General features: G+C 34.9%; 1 protein-coding gene across 25 annotated transcripts in view; it reads left to right on the top strand.

The window, feature by feature from the left end:
- Window positions 1-19710, top strand: part of EHBP1 (EH domain binding protein 1) — a 330801-nt gene extending 311091 nt beyond the window's left edge. For all 25 annotated transcript variants that reach the window (XM_074011670.1, XM_045369202.2, XM_074011677.1 and 22 more), the window contains 4 exons: window positions 10703-10802; window positions 11906-11979; window positions 18292-18406; window positions 18636-19710. In XM_074011670.1, the coding sequence (XP_073867771.1) occupies window positions 10703-10802; window positions 11906-11979; window positions 18292-18406; window positions 18636-18726 (380 nt within the window). In that variant the 3' untranslated portion in view covers window positions 18727-19710. The remainder of the gene's footprint in view (window positions 1-10702; window positions 10803-11905; window positions 11980-18291; window positions 18407-18635) is intronic.
- Window positions 19711-19918: the final 208 nt, after the last annotated feature.

Here is a 19918-nt window from a genome sequence, read left to right as displayed (position 1 = left end):
AGATAATGGAATTTTATTAAAAGATTAGTTTTCATCATTTATAGATGATAAACATGTTTTCTTTAAAATCATCCTACAAAATTATTAGTGTAGATTAGGTAGATATTTTGCTAAACTCTGAAATATGTAATTTGATTTGATGGCAACGATATGGGAAATGAAAATGAAGTACTGTGTCAACAGGTGTGTTGTGAGGACCAAACAGATTTTAGACAGGGTTTTGATCTGTCCCAAGCTGGATTACAGTCATAGTTCACTGCAGCCTCCATCTCTCGGGCTCAGGCAATCCTTTCACCTCAGGCTCTGAGAGGCTGGTACTACAGGTACACACCACCATACCCGGCTAACTAACTTTTTTGATTTTTTAGTAGAGACAAAGCCTCGCTATGTTCAGGCTGGTCTTGAACTCCTGAGTTTAAATGATCCTGTCACTTCGGCCTCCCAAAGTGCTAGGATTATAGGCGTGAGGCTCTGGCCCTTTTTAAATGGGCTGTAGCTTTGGAGAGAAGGGAAAGGACATTACAACACAAGGACAAAGCTAACTGCTTGAGATTGGCCCATAAGATTTATGCCAAAATCTGAGATGAACTCTTGGGATGCCATTATATTCTTCACTCTACAGGGTATTTTAAAATTTATATCATGATAAAAGGGCAACTGAACATATCCTGGGGATTAAGTTGAAGATAAGTATGAAAATAACCTAATCCTTGGGAATTTTAGAGATTCTGGGAGTCACACATTAGGTTTCCTCTAGACTTCTAACTGAACAAAATGGCAATTAGCACAAGAATCTTTGGAATAGACTTAACAGAACATGTGTAACCTTGGAAAGGGGAATGTCTCATGGAGGGTTTGCAATTGAGTAGCTGCTTTAAGAAAATAAAAAAGGGTAATGGGTAGCTGATGGGTTTAGCGCATTGAGGAGATTTTAAAAGGTAGAATGATGTAAGGATGCATTTTGGTTGATTGGTTCAGTAAAATGAATATGTAAAGACATTAGAAATATGCTCAATGAAACTAACAACTTCAGACTTGCACTAAGTTGCCCAACATATTTACTTCTGTGGATGGTCCTTTCTAATGCTTGCACAGGCAGTCAGCAAAACTCTGACACTCTGCTGGGAGGAAATCACCATGCCTTGCTCTATCAATAATTCTAGGAGTCAAGGAAGGACACTCAAGTTTGAGTAATGAAGATGGCTCTCTACCTTGTGTGTGTGTGTGTGTGTGTGTGTGTGTGTGTGTATAGAGAGAGAGCAAGAGAAAGAAACAATAATAGCAATATTTTATTACTTATATGGCATTTATTTACCGTGAGCCTGGCACTATTCTAAGTGCTTTACATATTTGAATTCATTTAATTTTCACAAAACTCTATGAAGTAGTACCATTGTTTCCATTTTACAGATGAGGAAACTGAGTCTTAGGGAGAATAAATAACGTATACAAGTTCCTGTAGCTTTTAAAGAGCATAACTGGACTTGAATGTATCCTTGATAATCCAGGGCTAGGCAGAGTACTCTTGCTTGACCGTTTTCATTGAATGGTCATTTCCATTGCCTCAAATGGAATCACAGGTAACTTGTAGTTACCCAAGAAGTGAACAGGTCTCTTCTAGGCATCCCATTTCTGTAAGATATCATATGCCAACCTATAATTCAAGGATCTTATGGACATGTTTGCATAGGAAGAAAGGCTGACTCCTCTTATGAAGAATGGTATGCTGCTCTGACATCATTGCTAAGTCCCAATGGCTTACACATGCGAAGACTAAATGAAATCCCCTCTGTTACAGATGAACTAAGTGAACAGCATGAGGGTTTTCTTGTTTATCAGAGTTTTGAAAGTTTTTTTGTGTTCATTTGTTTATCAGAGCCCTCTGAAGGCTTTGTCAAGGTTGGCCTGAATTCTAAATAAAGAGTCTGTTCTGGTAAGACTGATTACTTATGAGTCCTTAAGTGTCAAGTGGGTGGCTAAGAGTGGTGGCTCACAAGAGAACCTGGCTGCATTTGAGGCCTGGTTCCACCACTAACTAGCTATATGACTTGAGGTAAATTATATAACCTCATTAAACAGTTGATGCTATTATCATCATCATCATCACCATTATTATTCCCAGCCTATACGAAACTTACTGGTTATCGTGATCTGATAAAGGGAATACATGACAGTCTCTTTGAGACACTGTTGTTCTCAACTTCAGGAAATGGCACTACAGACCCAAGTTCATTATGAGTGTACTCTAGTGAAGATAATGTGTAGCCAAGTGAAGAGAATGGTTCTCCAGAGAACCATTGAGGGGCACTGGATGTGGTATTATAGTGTTGAAACCCACACTAATCACCTGGTCTGGTCTGGAAGAACAGCATTTATTGCATTTGATTTCAAGGTGTTGTGTAATTGTTGAAATCCTGTTCAAGTTAGAAAGCTGCTGGAGAAGGATCTACACCGTCCTGCCTTGCTTAGGCTTCTGTGGTTTGAGAACAAATGTGGGTGCGGGCTACAAGTGGGGAGGCATAATTCCCATCAGCTCTCCCTTATAGACATTTAGGAAGGTGCCTATGAGGACATTATGTTAACTGAAATAGGGCTGGCACAGCAAGACAAATATCATGTGACCTTACTTATATTTATAATATAAAAAGATTGAACTCATAGACGTAGAGGCCACAATGGTGGTTAGCAGGAGCTAAGATGGTAGGGGAGGTAGGGGTAAGGTCAGGGAAGATGTTGGTGAAAGGATACAAAATTTCAGTTCAATAGGAGGAATAAGTTCACCAAATCTATTGTACAACGTGGTGAGTATATGTTTCTGTTTGTTTGTCTGTTTTACAGTGACAAGATCTCGCTATGTTGCCCATGCTGGCCTTGAACTCTTGGGCTCAAGCGATCCTCCTGTTTTGGCCTCTGAAAGTGCTGGGATTACAAGCATGAGCCACCATACCTGGCCTTTAATAGTGTATTATACTTGAAAATTGCTAAGAGAGTTGATTTTAAGTGTTCTTACCACACAAAAAGATAAATATATGATGTAATCCATATGTTAATTATCATAGTTTAGACATTCCACAATGTTTACCTATTTCAAAACATGTACGTGATAAATATATACACTTATTGTCAATTAAATAAGTAAATGAGAAGGTACATAGGAAGGATATATCGCAGTGTTACCTGGTTATCTGAACCCAAGCATGATCAAACCAGGTATAGAGTGGAAAAGAAACTTACTGTGCAGGCAGCTAGTTGAGGGTTGAACTCATCCCTTATTGGAAACTGGAGGATCTGGAGACACCCTGGGTATGATATTTTAAGGACTTTTAAAGACTTTTTTTTTTTTTTTTAAGAGTTTCGGTCTTGCTATGTTCCACAGGCTGGCCTTGAACTTCTAGGCTTGAGTGATCCTCCCATCTCAGGCTCCTGAGTACCTGATACTATAGGCATGCTCCACCACCCCCAGCCAATTTGTAGAGACTTTAAGCAACACTGGAGCAGGTTACCTACAAGAGTAGTTGTCCGACTGCATAATACATCTTTGGAGAAACCCTTTATTAGGAAGGAGCCTGTCTGGAACACATTTAAAGCCTATCTGTCTGAGTTTGTATTTCTATATTTTAAAAATTATATATATTTAATTTTCCATACTTTCAGTAGAATCTAATCACAGTCTCACCTGGCATTTAGTAAATGAGCTATTTCATCTACACTGACAATTTCATAAGCTGATTTTAAAGGTGCTGTGCTTTTAACATCAAAATATCTTCCTGTAAAAATGGTGAAAACTTACTTTCCCACTGAAGCTTTTTGCTTTGTAAATTTTTGATATTCTGTTGTTGTCATTCTTTTCTTCAAATTACATCAATTTGTACTTCATAGTGTAATTTTCACTTTTTAAACTTTTATGTTCATAACCAGCAAACTTGTAGATGTGTTCCATTAGTCCATAATTTTCAATCGTAAAGTGTACCTTTTTTATTTTTTGATATTAAGCAGTATTCCACTATCTACTTTTTTTTTTAAGTCTCTAAAACCCACTGTGAATAACTAGACTATCATTACTTGGAGCACAGCCACACTGTTGTGTTACCATAGCTATGGCTATCTTTTGTAGGCAGCAGTGACACTGCTGACCCAGTAGGGTATCTGCTTTGTTTTTCCAGCTGCAGAGATGGGTTTGTACTGATTCACCCACATTTTTCACCTATCCTGCATATGACCAATGGAACACTAACTATAGACTTTGTTATGGTAGCCAAGATTAAAAATACAATTTGTGTCCATGATATTGTTTACAGATTTACCCTTGTTCTAGTTATCCCTGGTTATATGTCTATCTCCATACTAGACTATGCGGCCTTTGAGGGCAGGGACCACATCTTGGTTATCTTGTATCTCCAGTTCCTGCCTCAGGGCTATATACACCATCATCACCCCCTTCGTTATTATCATCACAGCTTGTAGTCTTGGGTTCTGCACTAAGTACTTTACGTGGATTTTCTCAATTCTTACAACAATTGTGAAGTAAGTAATACCGTTATCCATACAGAGGTGAAGAAACTGAGGTTTAGAGAGTTTCAATAATTAGTCTGAGATCAAGGGGCTCAATTTTTTTACAAAAAGCTAAACTGAACAAAAACTGTATTGTTTTTTGTTTTTGAGATGAAGTCTTGCTCTGTCACCCAGGCTAGAGTGCAGTGATGCAGTCTCGGCTCACAACCTTCACTTCCCAGGTTCAAGTAATTCTTCTGCCTCAGCCTCCTGAGTAACTGGGATTACAGTGGCTCACACCTGTAATCCTAGCACTTTGGAAGGCTGAGGTGGGCAGATCATTTGAAGCCAGCAGTTTGAGACCAGCCTGGCCACCAGGGTGAAACCCTGTGTCTACTGAAAATACAAAAATCAGCCAGGTGTGGTGGCGCACACCTGTGATCCCAGCAACACGAGAGGCTGAGGCAAAAGAATTGTTTGAACCCTGGAAGTGGAGGTTGCAGTGAGCCGAGATCGTGTCACTGCACTTCAGCCTGAGTGACAGAGCAAGACCCTGTCTCAAAACAAAAAAAACCTAAACTATAAGTAAATATAAATAATTTTATCAGTTATAATTTTTCCCGTAATGACTACTTTGATGCTTTTTTGTTTATTTTTGCCCTAACTTTGTGTTTAGTGTTACCTTTTGAGAAATCCAATGCTGACCTTCAGTATAGAAAATATCAGTTCAAGCATTAGGAGATATACCTAATGTAAATGACGAGTTAATGGGTGCAGCACACCAATATGGCACATGTATACATATGTAACAAACCTGCACATTGTGCACATGTACCCTAGAACTTAAAGTATAATTAAAAATAAATTAATTAATTAAAAGAAATAAATTATTTAAAAAAAAAAAAAAAAAAAAGGTCAGTTCAGGCCGGGCGCGGTGCCTCGTGCCTGTAATCCCAGCACTTTTTGGGAGACCCACGTGGGTGGATTACGAGGTCAGGAGATCGAGACCATCCTGGCTAACACGGTGAAACCCTGTCACTACTAAAAATACAAAAAATTAGCTGGACGTGATGGCAGGCACCTGTAGTCCCAGCTACTTGGAGGCTGAGGCAAGAGAATTGTTTGAACCCAGGAAGCAGAGGTTGCAGTTCGCCAAGATTGCACCACTGTACTCCAGCCTGGGTGACAGAGTGAGACTCTGTCTCAAAAAAAAAAAAAAAAAAAAAAAGTCAGTTCAGACCCTATTAAGGAGTAAGGAGTTGGTACAAGAAGACTGCTGTAAACTTCTAACCTTTAGAAATAGCTTCTTTCTATGTGTAAGTTTATTGAGGAAGAACTTTGGTGAAGTTGTCTGTGCCTCCTCCTGTAGAAAGTCCATGCATAGGGGTCTGTTAAAAGTTGTGTGTAGAAAGTTGCTACCTCACATCTCTCCCCACATTCTATCTTAGCAAACAGGTAAATAAAATGTATGTGTGAGAGAGCATGGCAGTTTTTCTTTTGCTTCAACCAAAGGAGACAAGATTTTTCCCAAAGTTTGTACTCTTAATATTATAAATATATCAGGCTGAGCAAATGGTTTTAAGACAATTAAACTGCTGAAAATACCAGTAAAGATTATCAGATTCTTCTGTGTTGATGCTGTTTGAGGATATTGTTGGATCAGAAACTTTTGTTTATAGTAAAATTTATTTTCATAATATAGCTCTATTTCCTAAGTTTAAATATTTTCTAAAACTGAGGCACTGGAGTCCTGCAATAATGTTGGCTTTGGGGTTAATGTCTACATGGCCCTACATAACTGCACCAAATTCATCTCTTTCATCCATTAAATACCAGTTACTTGGATACCTTCATGTATCATATGTCTTTTTGTCATATGTCTTTCAAAGGTCATCATATTCTTATAATCACCATCAGGACAATTTGTAATGGCAGGTTTTTTTGTTTTTGTGCTTTGGTTTAGCTTTGCTATGTTGTGTCCTTTAAGGGCTATATGTGATTACTACTCAGCCATCACCACTATGGGGCTATGGCAAGATTTCAGCATTCTTTAATGATTTCATGGTAGAAAATCTTGAATTTGTATACTTGTATAACAGCAGCCTACATTTATATGTGTTTACTCTTTCCCATTGAATTTGTCTTCTATTCAGCTAAAATTGTTTTGTTCCTTATTTTGCATTTATGTAAGAATTCACTGTCTAAAATATATCTTTATAAGTAGATACTTTTATGGTGAAAGATTAATTATGAAAAGATAATGAGAAGAGAGTTTTAAAATATGATTCATAATTTCTGGTTTTTGACATCACTTTTATTCATTTTAAAACTTACATTGAAAATACTACTTCTGAAAAAATAAATAAAAATCACATACAGATTCTTGGATACATGAATGAATTACTAAATAAAAATAATAACTTTGAAGAATTTTTTGGAAGATATATAATATAAAGTAGTTGATATTGTCAGTTAATACTAAGTATTGCATGTAGTGCTCTGCATCATATGCTTCTGTCAAGTGGTTTTTGTTAACTATGTGATAGGAAGAATAATTTGAAGTTATATTTACAAATAGTTAGTTTTCCTGCCATTATCGTTATCCTTGATTATTTAATAATGTTTACAAATCATACTCCAGCTACAATAATGGATTAAAAGAAAAAACTGACATTAAGGATTGTGATATCGAAACAGATGTTACATTGTCTTGGAGGCAAAATAAAAAACAGAAGTTTTTAAGGAAACAAAGTAGGAAAAAATATTACCAGAGATTATATAAGTAGTACTTTAAATGTTAAGTAGTACTTTAAAATGTTAAGGTTGAAACTAGTTAAGTAGTTTTTATGTTTTTATTGGTAATTTATTTACAATAAACATGAGGTATTATGTTTTAAAATATAGTGTAACAACTCAGCCATGCTTTCACATTTTAGTAATTGTATACTGTAGTGTATCATTTTGTCATTTTTAATTTCAAAATGGCTTTCAATAGTATATGTCTTGAATTTTTTTAAATGGTGAAACAAAAAAATTTTTAAAAGCATTATTGTTGGTCTAGTGATAAAAATGTGGTTGTAATTACAAATTAAAGATAATTTTGAAAAAGAGGTAGTTAACCAGGTTAGGTTAAATAAGATTAAACGATTTATGGCCATTTTATAAAATAATGACAGTCTTCATTTTAAGCTACAATGTAAAGTGCTTTATTCTGAGATTAGGTATTGTGGCAGAAGCTAAAACTGCCTTTTTTTCTAACAGTGCCAGAATACAACCTCTTTTTCTTTTTGCACTAACAAGACTGCTTTACCACCACAGCCCACTCTAAGTAATTAAATCAATCCTTTGTACTTACCGTATTCTCCTCTAGTGACGGTACTAGATCTGATTATATGCTTCATGCATATTCAAAGTACGGCACTGACAGCTCTTTAATGAGCTCTTACTTAATCAGTATGAACAATGTTCATCTTGTTCTTTTTTTCCTCATGCATTAGAGCTAGGAACAGTTGGGAAAAATGAAACATCCAGCATTCATTTGAAAAATATATTGTACTTTGAAAAGTGTCTAAGCTGAGGAAGTTGCATTCTGCCCTTTAAAAGTCTGATGGACAAATTGGATTACTAGTATTGGATTAAATAACAAATGGTTAGAGGAGAAATGAGAAAAGCTCACTGTGATCACAGGCTTTAATATTTTTTGTTACTTATAAAGCTAAAGGGGTCTTTAACCAGTTATTAAAGTCAGGATTAATTTGTAACGGTTCAACTTACTGGCTTTTAAAAGCTTTTTAAATTTAAAAAATTTTAAGAGCCCTAAAAACAATAGTGTAATGATGTATTAGAAAAAATTTTAATTTTTTTAGTATTAGGTTAAGTATAGATGTCCATGATTGTATGCTATCCCAGGTAAGGATTTGGTGATACAGAATTGATTTATCTTCAAATATGTTTTTCCAATTAAATACTCTGTGAAGCAATGAGTAATGTGTCCTTAAATATTTCTTATTGTTAGGCTTATTTCCTTCTAAAACATGAGATTCTTTTGTTATTAGTCATATCCTAACAATTAGAGGAAGGGAATCTCTTACTCTTCACTAGAATTCATAGGCATAAGTTAAACTGAAAATAACACAGTACCACATCAATATTGTTATTCTCAAGGAAGCAGTCTTCCATTGAAGAAAATGATGCTAATTTAAGAGTAGGCTGGTTGCTTCTAGTATTGCCTGAAAACCTCAAATTATAGGTTAAGTTAAACGCAAAAGAAAGTTTTAATAAGTCTATATTTTTATAAGTCACATAGGTTATGAACACAATAATTAAGTCTTTAATCAGAAAGTAAAATATCATAAAATCTATACCTATTAATATTGCACACATGTGGCATTTCACTGATCAAAAAGGCCTTCACCAGGGTACAATTGGCCTTTTTCCAAATTGCAAGCTTTTTCTCAGCTTTTTCTTTTTACTCTTTCTTCTTTTGTTGCTACCCAGGGATTTGTGCCTATCGCAGCCTATATCACATGACCAGTGTCAAGACATCACATGGTCCAAAGTGAATACAAAACCAGCTACCCTAAAAGAGAGATTAAAAATACTGTAAAACAATAAAGACTTTTGTTCAGACTCTAAAAGAATCTATCCTAAGTCGGCTTCGTACCACTAGTTTTAACAGCATTGAATGAAGGCACATATTCTCAACTATTCTCCCTAATGGTAAACAATAGCTATCTATTTTATAGGGATGCTCTGAAATACATGTTTAATCCCTAACACACAGATTAGCTTTTTATATTCTATTTGTAATCTAAAAATTATTTAAATTTGTATTAATGTAGAAATATTTAAATTATGGTATGCTCATAATTTATGCAAGTACTATAAAGAATGAGATATTTGGACAGTATGACAGAACACATCATAGATGAATATGTAATGTGAGCTCTTATGTTAAAGAAACATGTATGTGTCTATAGATACAGTATATAAACGTGTGATAGACATAGCTATCAATGTGGTCTGGAAGGAGATATGTTAAACTATAATCATACCTCTGGAGAAGGGATGTGTGGGGTTGGTGGAAGAGGACTATCCTTGACATTTTACTTGAAAAGAAAATCAAACTTAGGGAGTAATAATCTGAGGGGGATTATTTAATTTTTTAATAGATATTTAAATTAACCTTATGGATGCCATACGGAAGTTAGACTGAAATATTAAATAATAGCTTAGCAAAACAATAAACCCATCATGGGAAAATTTCATGAAATAAAAATGGAAGAATTAGAAATTTGACTAGGTATAATTTGAAGGGAGAGAAAGGAAGTTGGGAAAATTAATATTTTTCTTCAGTATAATTGTGGCCTACTTCTACATGAACAAATGCCAAATATATACTATATTATAATGCTTAATATGGATTATGTTGGCCTTCGTGAGGAAGTGGCAGGGTGGTATTAGATGATGGGATGAATATTAGCAATGGAGAATTTTAAGTATCTCCTTTGTACAATCATTTATAATCTAAAATATTCAGTTGTCACTCTGCTCACATGTTTTCTGAACATCATGATGTTCATTAAATTTTTTTTTCTTAGATAGCTGTGGGCATTTTTTTGTAGCCTTGTCATTTACAGTGTATTTAGTAATTTATAAGTAGTCTACCCTATTAGGGATGATGAGTTCCAAAATGTCATATATATGTATATGTCTCTAGTTTACTTTTGGGGAGGAAAATAAGAAAATAGCAAGTTGTTACAAATGAAGCTTTCACACAATCTCTGGACTTCCCTGATCTTCCTGCTAGTCTTACGGGTCTCATAATGATTTTTTAATTTTTTTTTAAATCATGACCATATGTCTGTCAGCACTGTGAGTTCCTCATTGAAACATAATAGCAAGTCAGCCTCTAGGGAGAATTTAAAAGGTAGGACATTTTGTTTACTGTACTTAGCGTTAATATGATCTATAGGTATGTTCACGGAGACTAAAATATGCATGCCAAATATCACCTTAAGAAGATTGATTTATGAGTTTTGAAATGTGGATTTCTTTTATCAGGACTTGGACTTTAACCTTCTTATAAGCAGTTTAATATATAGTATTAGAGTAACTAAAATGTTTTCTATGTTAAAAAAAATTCTGTGCTAAACTATTATTTGGCTTGTATAACGTCATATAATAAGAGGTAACTCTTCCTGAATTATAGGAAGGAACACAGAAGAAGAAGAAGCTATGATGCAGGAATGGTTTATGTTAGTTAATAAGAAAAATGCCTTAATAAGGAGAATGAATCAGCTGTCTCTTCTGTAAGTACTCATGATTATGCTTGTTTTGCCTACAACATTGATAAATCTTAGGCCTCTTGTTATTGCCTTATTTGGGATTTCATATTTATTTGGTATTTTCCCTTTCCTTAGAGATTACATGTTTTATAAAAAAATTAAAAATAGTATATGACAGTTTTCATCTTATAAGAACTTTTAAATGGAACAGTAGACACTGAAAAAGTATTATACAGAAAGCCAAGAAATATAAATAATTATTGTACTTAAGAAATAAATCACTTATACAAGAAAAAGAAGTTTGGTTTATATTGAGGGTTAGAGGGGAAGATAAATAAAATTAAAGTTTATTTAACAAATTCTAAGTTAAATAAAATAACTCTTAATAAGGACAAAAGTACATTTATAGTCTCAGGTGATGTTACTCTAAATTTTGGGATAAAAGATCAGTTACTAAAACAAAAGTGACCTTTTTGTGATTAAAAGAATTACAGTAAAATGGAGTCTAGACAAAATGTAAGCATTCTTCGTTTTTAGCATTTTAGTTCACCGGAGGACTTAAGCTTGTTCCTTTCTGCTCACTAGCAGTATTCTTCTAGTATGCCACCTAGTGTGAGAATGAGCAGGCTTACGTGGTTTATTTTAGTGAAAAAGTCTAATTTTATAATTTCTGCTATGCCTGAACTTGATAAAAGAGTTATGAAGAAGCAGAAAACTTAACAAATCCTGAACTGTGGTCTCTGTATTAAATTTACACTGCTGGTACTTTAATGTTTCTTGTATTCTTTTCATGTGGAGTTTTGGAAAAAAGATTATAAATTATGAAAAATATTTTCGAAAATAGCCTTATACTTGGCATTTGGTACAAGAAGCAATGAAGAAAGTGAGTAACTATCCTCAGATTAAAATATACCTATGTAACCTTCAGAATTGAAGGAGGAAAATAAGAGCACTAGTAAATATTCGACTGAGGAAGGTTTTAGGTTTGTGTATCATTTGTTTGGAGTGGCTTAAAGTTAAAGAGAAAAGTCAGTTATGAGTCCTAAAATCAATGTAACCTAAAGGTTCTTTTAAGTGTTTAATGATTTAGTAATTAGCATATTGATGAACTTTTGCAACTTGCCCAGGGAAAAAGAACATGATTTAGAACGACGGTATGAGCTGCTGAACCGGGAATTGCGGGCAATGCTAGCCATTGAAGGTAAGAAATGCTATGGTGGGGTGAGGTATGTGACATGTCAGTTGTCGAAGAGATTTAAAGAATATGATACACTTCTGGTCTTACTAGATCTGGTGTACTAGGGACCTTCCGGAATTGCAAATAAATGCCGTGGAGGCAGAAAGCAGTATCCATATAAACTTAAGGACCCTAATTCAGATAGATAATCATTATGTTTGCTATTAATAATGGCACAAAATTGTCTTAACTTTTGATTCAGTAAGCTTATATGTCCATAAAATGGAAAATATAAGGAGTTGATTGATTTAATTACCTTTTACTTAAGTGCAATTTAAAGTTGTTTCCACTGGGGAGGTTTGGAAAAGATTTATCATTTTGATTTTTTACATCCAGACTCTAAATTTTACCTTAATATTTAATTGATGTCAACATTGAAATATATCCCTGTTCAGTCTTCTACAGTTCTTAAGATTCCAACTTGTGTTAAGTGAATATCCGGACAAAGATGAGATAAATGAAAGTTTCACACTTTTCATAAAGCTTTTAAATGAATTATATAGTAATCCTATGCATGGTTCATATATCAGTAAACATCAGCTAGCTTATCTGGCATTTACTATATATGATTTTGTAAAATTCTTAGGTGTTTTATAATGCTGTTCTCCTTATATCTCTCAGTTGAAAATGTCTTATAGTTCAAAGATGTCTGCTTAAAAGCTAATCCTTTGGGCTCTGTAAAATGGACCTTTTGTCTAATCAATGCAAACTGATTTTCCTATTCTATATTGACCTCTTAACCCATTGACTGTCCATGGTAATTTTGTTCTTCACCTGATAAGGTACCTGATCTATAATAAGTCAATTCTAATTAGTTCAGAAACTGGAAATTTAAGTACGTAAGGGAAAGCCAAGTGAAGCCTTATATTCTTAAAATATTTTAATAAATATTGTCATCAAAATGCATGCTATTTATCTAAATACTATCATATATGCTTGTAGACATTTCATTTTTAGTTTTATATTCATAAACTCATTTGATAAATATCACTGGCAATATTTGTATATCCTCATTTAGAAATCTGATTTACTTTATTTTGAAAGGCTTCAGTTAGCCCATTTCCTTCAAATGGCTACCCAGATGTATCAAATTATACCATTGATAATGACTATAAAATTTGTCAAAATTATTTAAGAAGTTCTGTGAAACTTGCCATTGAAATAAAGTATACAGCTATACTAAATGGTATTTTTTCTCTCGATACAGTTTTTATAGTCATAGTCTTTAAAAAAGCGAAATAGTCAGTTGAAAAGTAGGCACAGTAAAAACTATTTATATTATATATATTTGTATGTGTAATATAATGTTTATATATAGCATATCTAATACATATAACTCATCATAGTTTATTATTTATAGATTCATTGTACACACTACATTCAACACAGAATATTCTTTACATTTTTATCTACCCTTTCCCGTATAAAAAGATAAACTGTCCCCAAAATACAGCTTGATACAATACAGTTGACTTTAAGATAGATATTGGTTCTAACCCCAAAACCAATATTATAACCGAATACCTGTCTTAAAAGCAGGGCCATGACACATTAAAAAATTCAATTTCATCAGCAGTCCTATCCCTATATACCAGATTTACAATGTTAAATAATCTAATATTTTATCTGCCTGACCTGCTTGCACATACAGAAAAGCAGTAGAAAGTCACATATTTAAAGAAAAGGGGAAAAATATTTTTCTTTTTAAAAGTTTTACTACAGTTGTTAGTGTTTTGCATTATCTTTCTCTTTTGTTTTTTAAATACATTGGCCCATATATGACTGTGCCTTAAATCCCTCGGCCAGTTTCCATTGCTGGTTGAGGGAAAAAGGAGACTTGAGAAAAGGAGCAGCCTGTTGATTACAAATAAAGATACTGTCTTAAGAAAGAGGCCTGTCCCACTAGCCTGGGCAGTACATGGGCTAGACTGTGCCAGAGAGGTGGTGATCACTATGAAGATCAGCTCTGTGAAGACAGTGTCCTCTGAGCCAACCCTTAGAATGGACACACATTCAGATCAATAGCCTTTTCGAGTGTTAACACACCACAGAAAAAAACACATGAATAAGCAACATTAGTTGGTTTTGTTTTGCTTTCTTTTGTTTTAAAGTTCATTTCTCTTTTCCCATCCCTCCTACTTAGTAGCCATAAGATAGTTTTATAATAAATAAACTAAAATCTTTTCAAATAAATCTGCTGCTGAAACCATTCACCAGGAGAACAGAATACTGATAACCATAGCACATTGAAAGAAATATTAACAGCTTGGTTTGAGAGCAAAAAAAAAATAATATTCAATACATCCATTCTTCTGAGAATCCATAATTACTTTGGCCTGTTTTTTTACCCTTTTTTTCCTGAGGTGTTTTTCATAGCAGGAGTTTCACTCGACTGAGCTAAGTTGTAGGATCCCTCAAGCTAACAAACATCTTTTAGATACTTTTCCTATAGTTTTTTTATTCCAGATTATTTAATGCCCCCTCAAGAAAGATAAATTCATTTCTGCACACATTGGGGTGGGCTTTTAGAAAGTGGTATGTTCATTTTCTGCACAAGAAATGGATCTTCTCTAGGATTTTGTACATCTTGATTTATTCTTGGCTTAGAGTTTGAAGTGGGTGCTCTTCTAAAGGGATTTATGCATAGGTTCACTATTTTTGTAGTTATGGTTTATATGATAAGCTTTTTATATTTAAAATCAATATGTAATCCTGTGGAGGAGCTTATCCCCTAAAACCCCATTTGTAAATCTATTTTAGCTTTGTTACACAGCACAGCCACAGTCTTCCATAGATTGATTAGGTACAGCGGTAGAATCCTATCAAATGGCCTGTTCTGATGATGATGCAAACTCTTTCAGGATTGCTAGTTGACTGGAACTAAAGATAAGACTTGACTGCAATCCCCCAATGTGCTCTTTACAAAACTAGTGTTAATTTTCATCAAAGTGCCAGGCTTATTTATAGTGGCAAGGTTGAAGGTTTACTACAAGAACTTTAGGTCCTTTCTATTAAAGTGTTTATAGGTATTTCTCTTGCCTTTTTTCAAGGTAATTATCAACTTCAGCAAATAAACTGAATCAGGGAGTGAATAATTGGCCCTATATATAAAAAAGAGTTTTTTAAAGTAACAAAACAGCTCAGTGCAGATGGACATAAACAGAATCTCTTTATTTCAACACTTTGACTCAAATGCAGCATCAAAACTTAATCCTATTTGTTACGAGAGGATATGGCTTTTGTAGCAAAAGTACACTGGAATCTTTAAATTAATCAGAACCCACATTGTAGTTTGTCCAAGCCAAAATCAGTGCAGTTAGCTAGCTGTCACTGGTGTTATAGGTGAGTAATCAGTTCTTAAAATGCATAACAGGTAACACGTAAACTTACATGCAAGTTTTTAAAACATAACATTTCTAGCTGAAGCTATTTAAAACAGGATTTTAAAAAAATTTAGGCTTGAACATGAGAATGTGAATTTTGATCAATTTTAAATGTAATATTACATTTTTAAAAAAAGATAAAAATAGTTTACTTAATTTCTCAAATTAGCATTCAAATATATATGTATGTGTATGTAAACATATGCATGAGTTTGTGTACATATATTATATAATTTATTCCCATTATGAGAAAAACATGAAGTAAAAGTATAGTTTTGCTAATGTAAAATCTATTCACTGCACATTGCTATTTCCTATACAGTTGACTAATATTTTGTAGACAGATATTAATGTAGCACTGTAATGACAGATTTAATATTTTAAAATCCTATAAATTATGCCGGGATATTTTAAATTCTAATGTCATTTAAATTTGACTCTGAAATAATGAAAATTACCTAAATATTCTTAATTTTTAAGTGATTTCATTACAGTTATAGAAAATGTCATTACTGAGCTAGGGAAAAGTTAAGATATTTTAAATTACTCAATACTTAAAAGGTTAAAATTTTCTTTAACGCCCTCTTTTATCCATTTTGTTAAAGTCCTAGTTTTTTCAATATTAATGAAATCTTGGTATTTTTAATTACTAATTAAAGCCTTAAAAGCAACTGGTCAAGTTCATAAAAGGAATAATTAAGAAAATTATATGTGTTGTTAAAATTTATGTTTTCTTGGTTTAATTTTTTAATATAATTTTCAATTTAATTCTGTTTTTGAAAATTTCTTCAATTGTAAAGCTCTTCGCAAAATGTTTTGGAAGTAAATAAATCAAAGCTTATAATCAGAATGATTTCTTGAGGTTGGAAGTGAAAAAATTAATATTCATTAAACTAGTAATCTTAATATAAAATTTAGTTTCAAATCTGTTACACATTTAGGTTTTTTCTGAAATAATATTTCTAGAATTATAGTTACCTGAAATTAGACTAGATGACATTTAAGATCTTTCCAACCTGGAGAGCCTATTAATTTACCTGCTGAATAAGACTGATTTAAGAACAAGAACCAGATTAAAAAATTTTCCAGCATTCCTGTCCTCAGTTGCATTTAAATCCAAAGAAAAAAAATTGTGATATATATGGCTGCTCTTCAGTTTTGCTGTTTATTATTTTTTAAATTATTATATTCAAAGAAACCCTTTCCAAATAGCTTCTGTATTCATCTCTATGCTATAGAATATTTCATTTTTAAAATAAAAATGTAATAGTGATCAGTTATTTAATGTTTTTGTGTGATGTTTTATATCAAATGTGGATAATTAACATATAGCATGTTTCATATAAATATGTATGTATGTGTTAGAGCTTATAATGAAAGAAATAGTGATAAATTGAATAAAACATTCTAGCTTTTTGCTGCTTTTCTAACCTTTATTGCATGATGATGCATCTAATTTTTAATTTGTAAATACAAGATAGAATTCCCTCTAGCACCATTTGCTTTCATAAAGCTGCTGAGCAGTTTGCTGTCTTGAATAAATTTTGCTTTGGAGGGGGTGGGGGGGATTTGAACCAGCACATTCTTGTGTGGTTTGTGAAGATTCACATGGTAACCAGCGGTGTGCATTGTTAGGTTTATCTGAATAAGCACCAGCCATGTGAGTTTTAACATGATTGCCCAGGGCAATGGAGAGAGAAGAGAGAAACCCGAAAGGATTGCACTTCTCTCTGTTTTTTGGAAAGTGCATTTGCTGGGGGAGGGGGCTACAGGAGTCAATGGCCATGGTTCTTTTTTTTTTTTTTTTAAAGCTGGTGTCCTGTTTCCCTCTAGGTCCTCATTTGTTCTGCTATCTGCCTCATCATCTACTACTTCTTTTCATTGTTTACCTTCCTAATGAGGGAGGCGGGGTAGACTGGGGGTTGATTGACAGCTACAAGCCCTTACAGTCTGGCCAGAGAGCAGTTGGCTTTGGTTTCAAAAGTGTTTTAAATGTTCGATTTGGTCCTGTTTTTATTAAATGAAACTGCTGCTCATCTTAAGGAAATCATCAGACCAGCAAAGATTAGGAAATATATTATTGGGGTCTAAAACCTTCAAAAAAAAACGCCCCCCATCCATGGAAAGAGCACTGCCCATCGGGTTTTCCAACCTTTAACATAGGGTTTCAAAAAGAAATATGTAATTTTTCCTTTGCAAAAGTGCTTTGATTTGAAACCACCCAGCAAACGTCTCCAAAAGAAAACTGGCTGTGATGCGATCGAGAGCTGCAGTGTAATATTGCAGAGCAAATTTATTTTTTACTTCAAAGAAAAATGCTAATTAGCCGATTCACTACTTTTAAAGTTATTGTGAAGCATATGGCGCCCAGTGTGAGATACATCCAACTGCTAAAATAGAGCGAAGAGGAAATTAGTGAAGAATGGGCTGTTTGGGGTGAGAGTGGGGGTGGGGGAGGAGGATAGGTTCTCAGGCAGATTCTCTAGCCTTTTCAGAATGATTTTATCGCCCATCACTGTTTCCCGCCTCCTCATTTACCCACTTCCCCCACTGCCAACCCCTGGGCCAGCCTCTTCTGGGCCTCTAGCTCCCCTCCCCCACTTTGGCTGGATTCAGGTGCGCACCTCAGGCTAGCCACCGGTTCACACCTGGTTCTAGGCAGGTTCCAACCCTGCCGCAGCCATCTCCATTCACAGGACATATTTAGGAAGTAGAGTTTTAGCGAGGAAGCCTTCACCACAACAGCCAAACTCCCCAGAAAACACTAGCTAGTGGCTCTATAATGTGGTTTGCTGAGAAATATAAGGAAACTGGAAACGGCGGGAAGGGGAGGGCGGGGGACCGGGTGTTAGGAGGCCCTGCCCGTGGGTAACTAGCCTCCCGTCTTCTGCAGACTGGCAGAAGACCGAGGCCCAGAAGCGACGCGAGCAGCTTCTGCTAGATGAGCTGGTGGCCCTGGTGAACAAGCGCGATGCGCTCGTCAGGGACCTGGATGCGCAGGAGAAGCAGTGAGTGGGCAATGGGGTCGGGTCGAGGCTGGGCCACCTGCCGAGGGGCTGAGAAGTGTGCGGAAAGTTCAATCCAGAGGTCGCGGAAGGGCCGGGGCAGCCTCCCACTGGCCTGGTGCTCCCCATTCCCGCTGGGGATCCAAATACTGGGCGACGGGGGAGTGCTGCTCTGCCCTCCACGAAGAAAAATAATTTTGTTTCCTGTTTGTCCTGTTTGTCTGACATCCAGGGCCGAAGAAGAAGATGAGCATTTGGAGCGAACTCTGGAGCAAAACAAAGGCAAGATGGCCAAGAAAGAGGAGAAATGTGTTCTTCAGTAGCCATCAGATCAGAAAGAATCTCTCCCAACATTTTAGAGTCTTGGTTCCCAGACCAGAAAAAGTCAGACTCATTGTTGATTTAAAACTTTTAACATTTTGTTTGGCTGGATTGTACTACTTTACCTCTACTTTACCACCACCACCCTTTCCCTCCCTCCTTTCCAAATAATATACAGAACTCCAGAATAGCTTTGTTTAAGGATTTTTTGTGAGTTAACAATTTCCTTGAAATCCTGTGAAATAGATTTGCACAGACACCTTGTGAGTGATTGGTATTGGAGGTGTTCAAGAAACTGTTCAAAAAAGAACAAAAACACTTCCCTCATTATTTTATCTCATTTTTTGATGGGAGGAAAATTTGAAACATTATTCTTGTTGTTGGTAATAGCATAATGACAGTGGGAGGGGGGTACAAGGGGATAAGAAAAATGTCATGATTTTTTTCGAGTCCTGCCATTTGTAACACTTACTCTGTTACCTAAATTTCATAGTTAGATCATATCCAATCTACTTATTAAACTGTGTTCTATTTACCAGTGGAGTTTTTCTGCAGTGGTTGTGTTTCACTGTAAGGATAATGGAGTTCCTCTCCTCTGCTTTCCTCAGAGGATGGTCCTTTAACGTAGCCAGAAACAAGCCCTGTGGTTTGAAGGTGAGCTGTGAGGATGGAACTAATTGATATGCACCAGTTTACAAAGACAGTCTTATCATCCGAGAATACACCATCTTTTTCTCTGGATAATTATTTCTTACATCATGCTTGATTCCTACATTTTGTTGGGTCTCAACGTTGGCTCACAAATGCTGTTAATATTTATTCTGTATTGATAAAAAGTCTGTCTTGCCACTACAAGTAAATCCCCCATTTAATATTTTCTTCTTTAGCATAGCACTGTCATTTTTGTGAAAATGGTTATGTTTATTTATTACAATACTGAGTCATATATAAATTTTCAATAAAAGCAGAAACTTTCTTACCTTAAACATGGCTGCTACTTTCTTGCAATGAAAACTTGACATTGGTTTGAATGGAAGTTTGTCTATCCATAAGACTTTTCATGTGGAAAATGGTCCTCTGGAACTTAGGGCAGGATACTGGGCTGCATTTGAAGCTGAATAAGTTTACACCATCCCAGAGGGGGCCCTGCTGACACACGAATGCGAATTGAAAAGTAATTAGTCATATTCTTAA

Source organism: Macaca fascicularis, chromosome 13, assembly GCF_037993035.2.
Source record: "Macaca fascicularis isolate 582-1 chromosome 13, T2T-MFA8v1.1".
Taxonomy (NCBI): Eukaryota; Metazoa; Chordata; class Mammalia; order Primates; family Cercopithecidae; genus Macaca; species Macaca fascicularis.
This window is presented reverse-complemented; position numbering and strand designations above follow the sequence as displayed.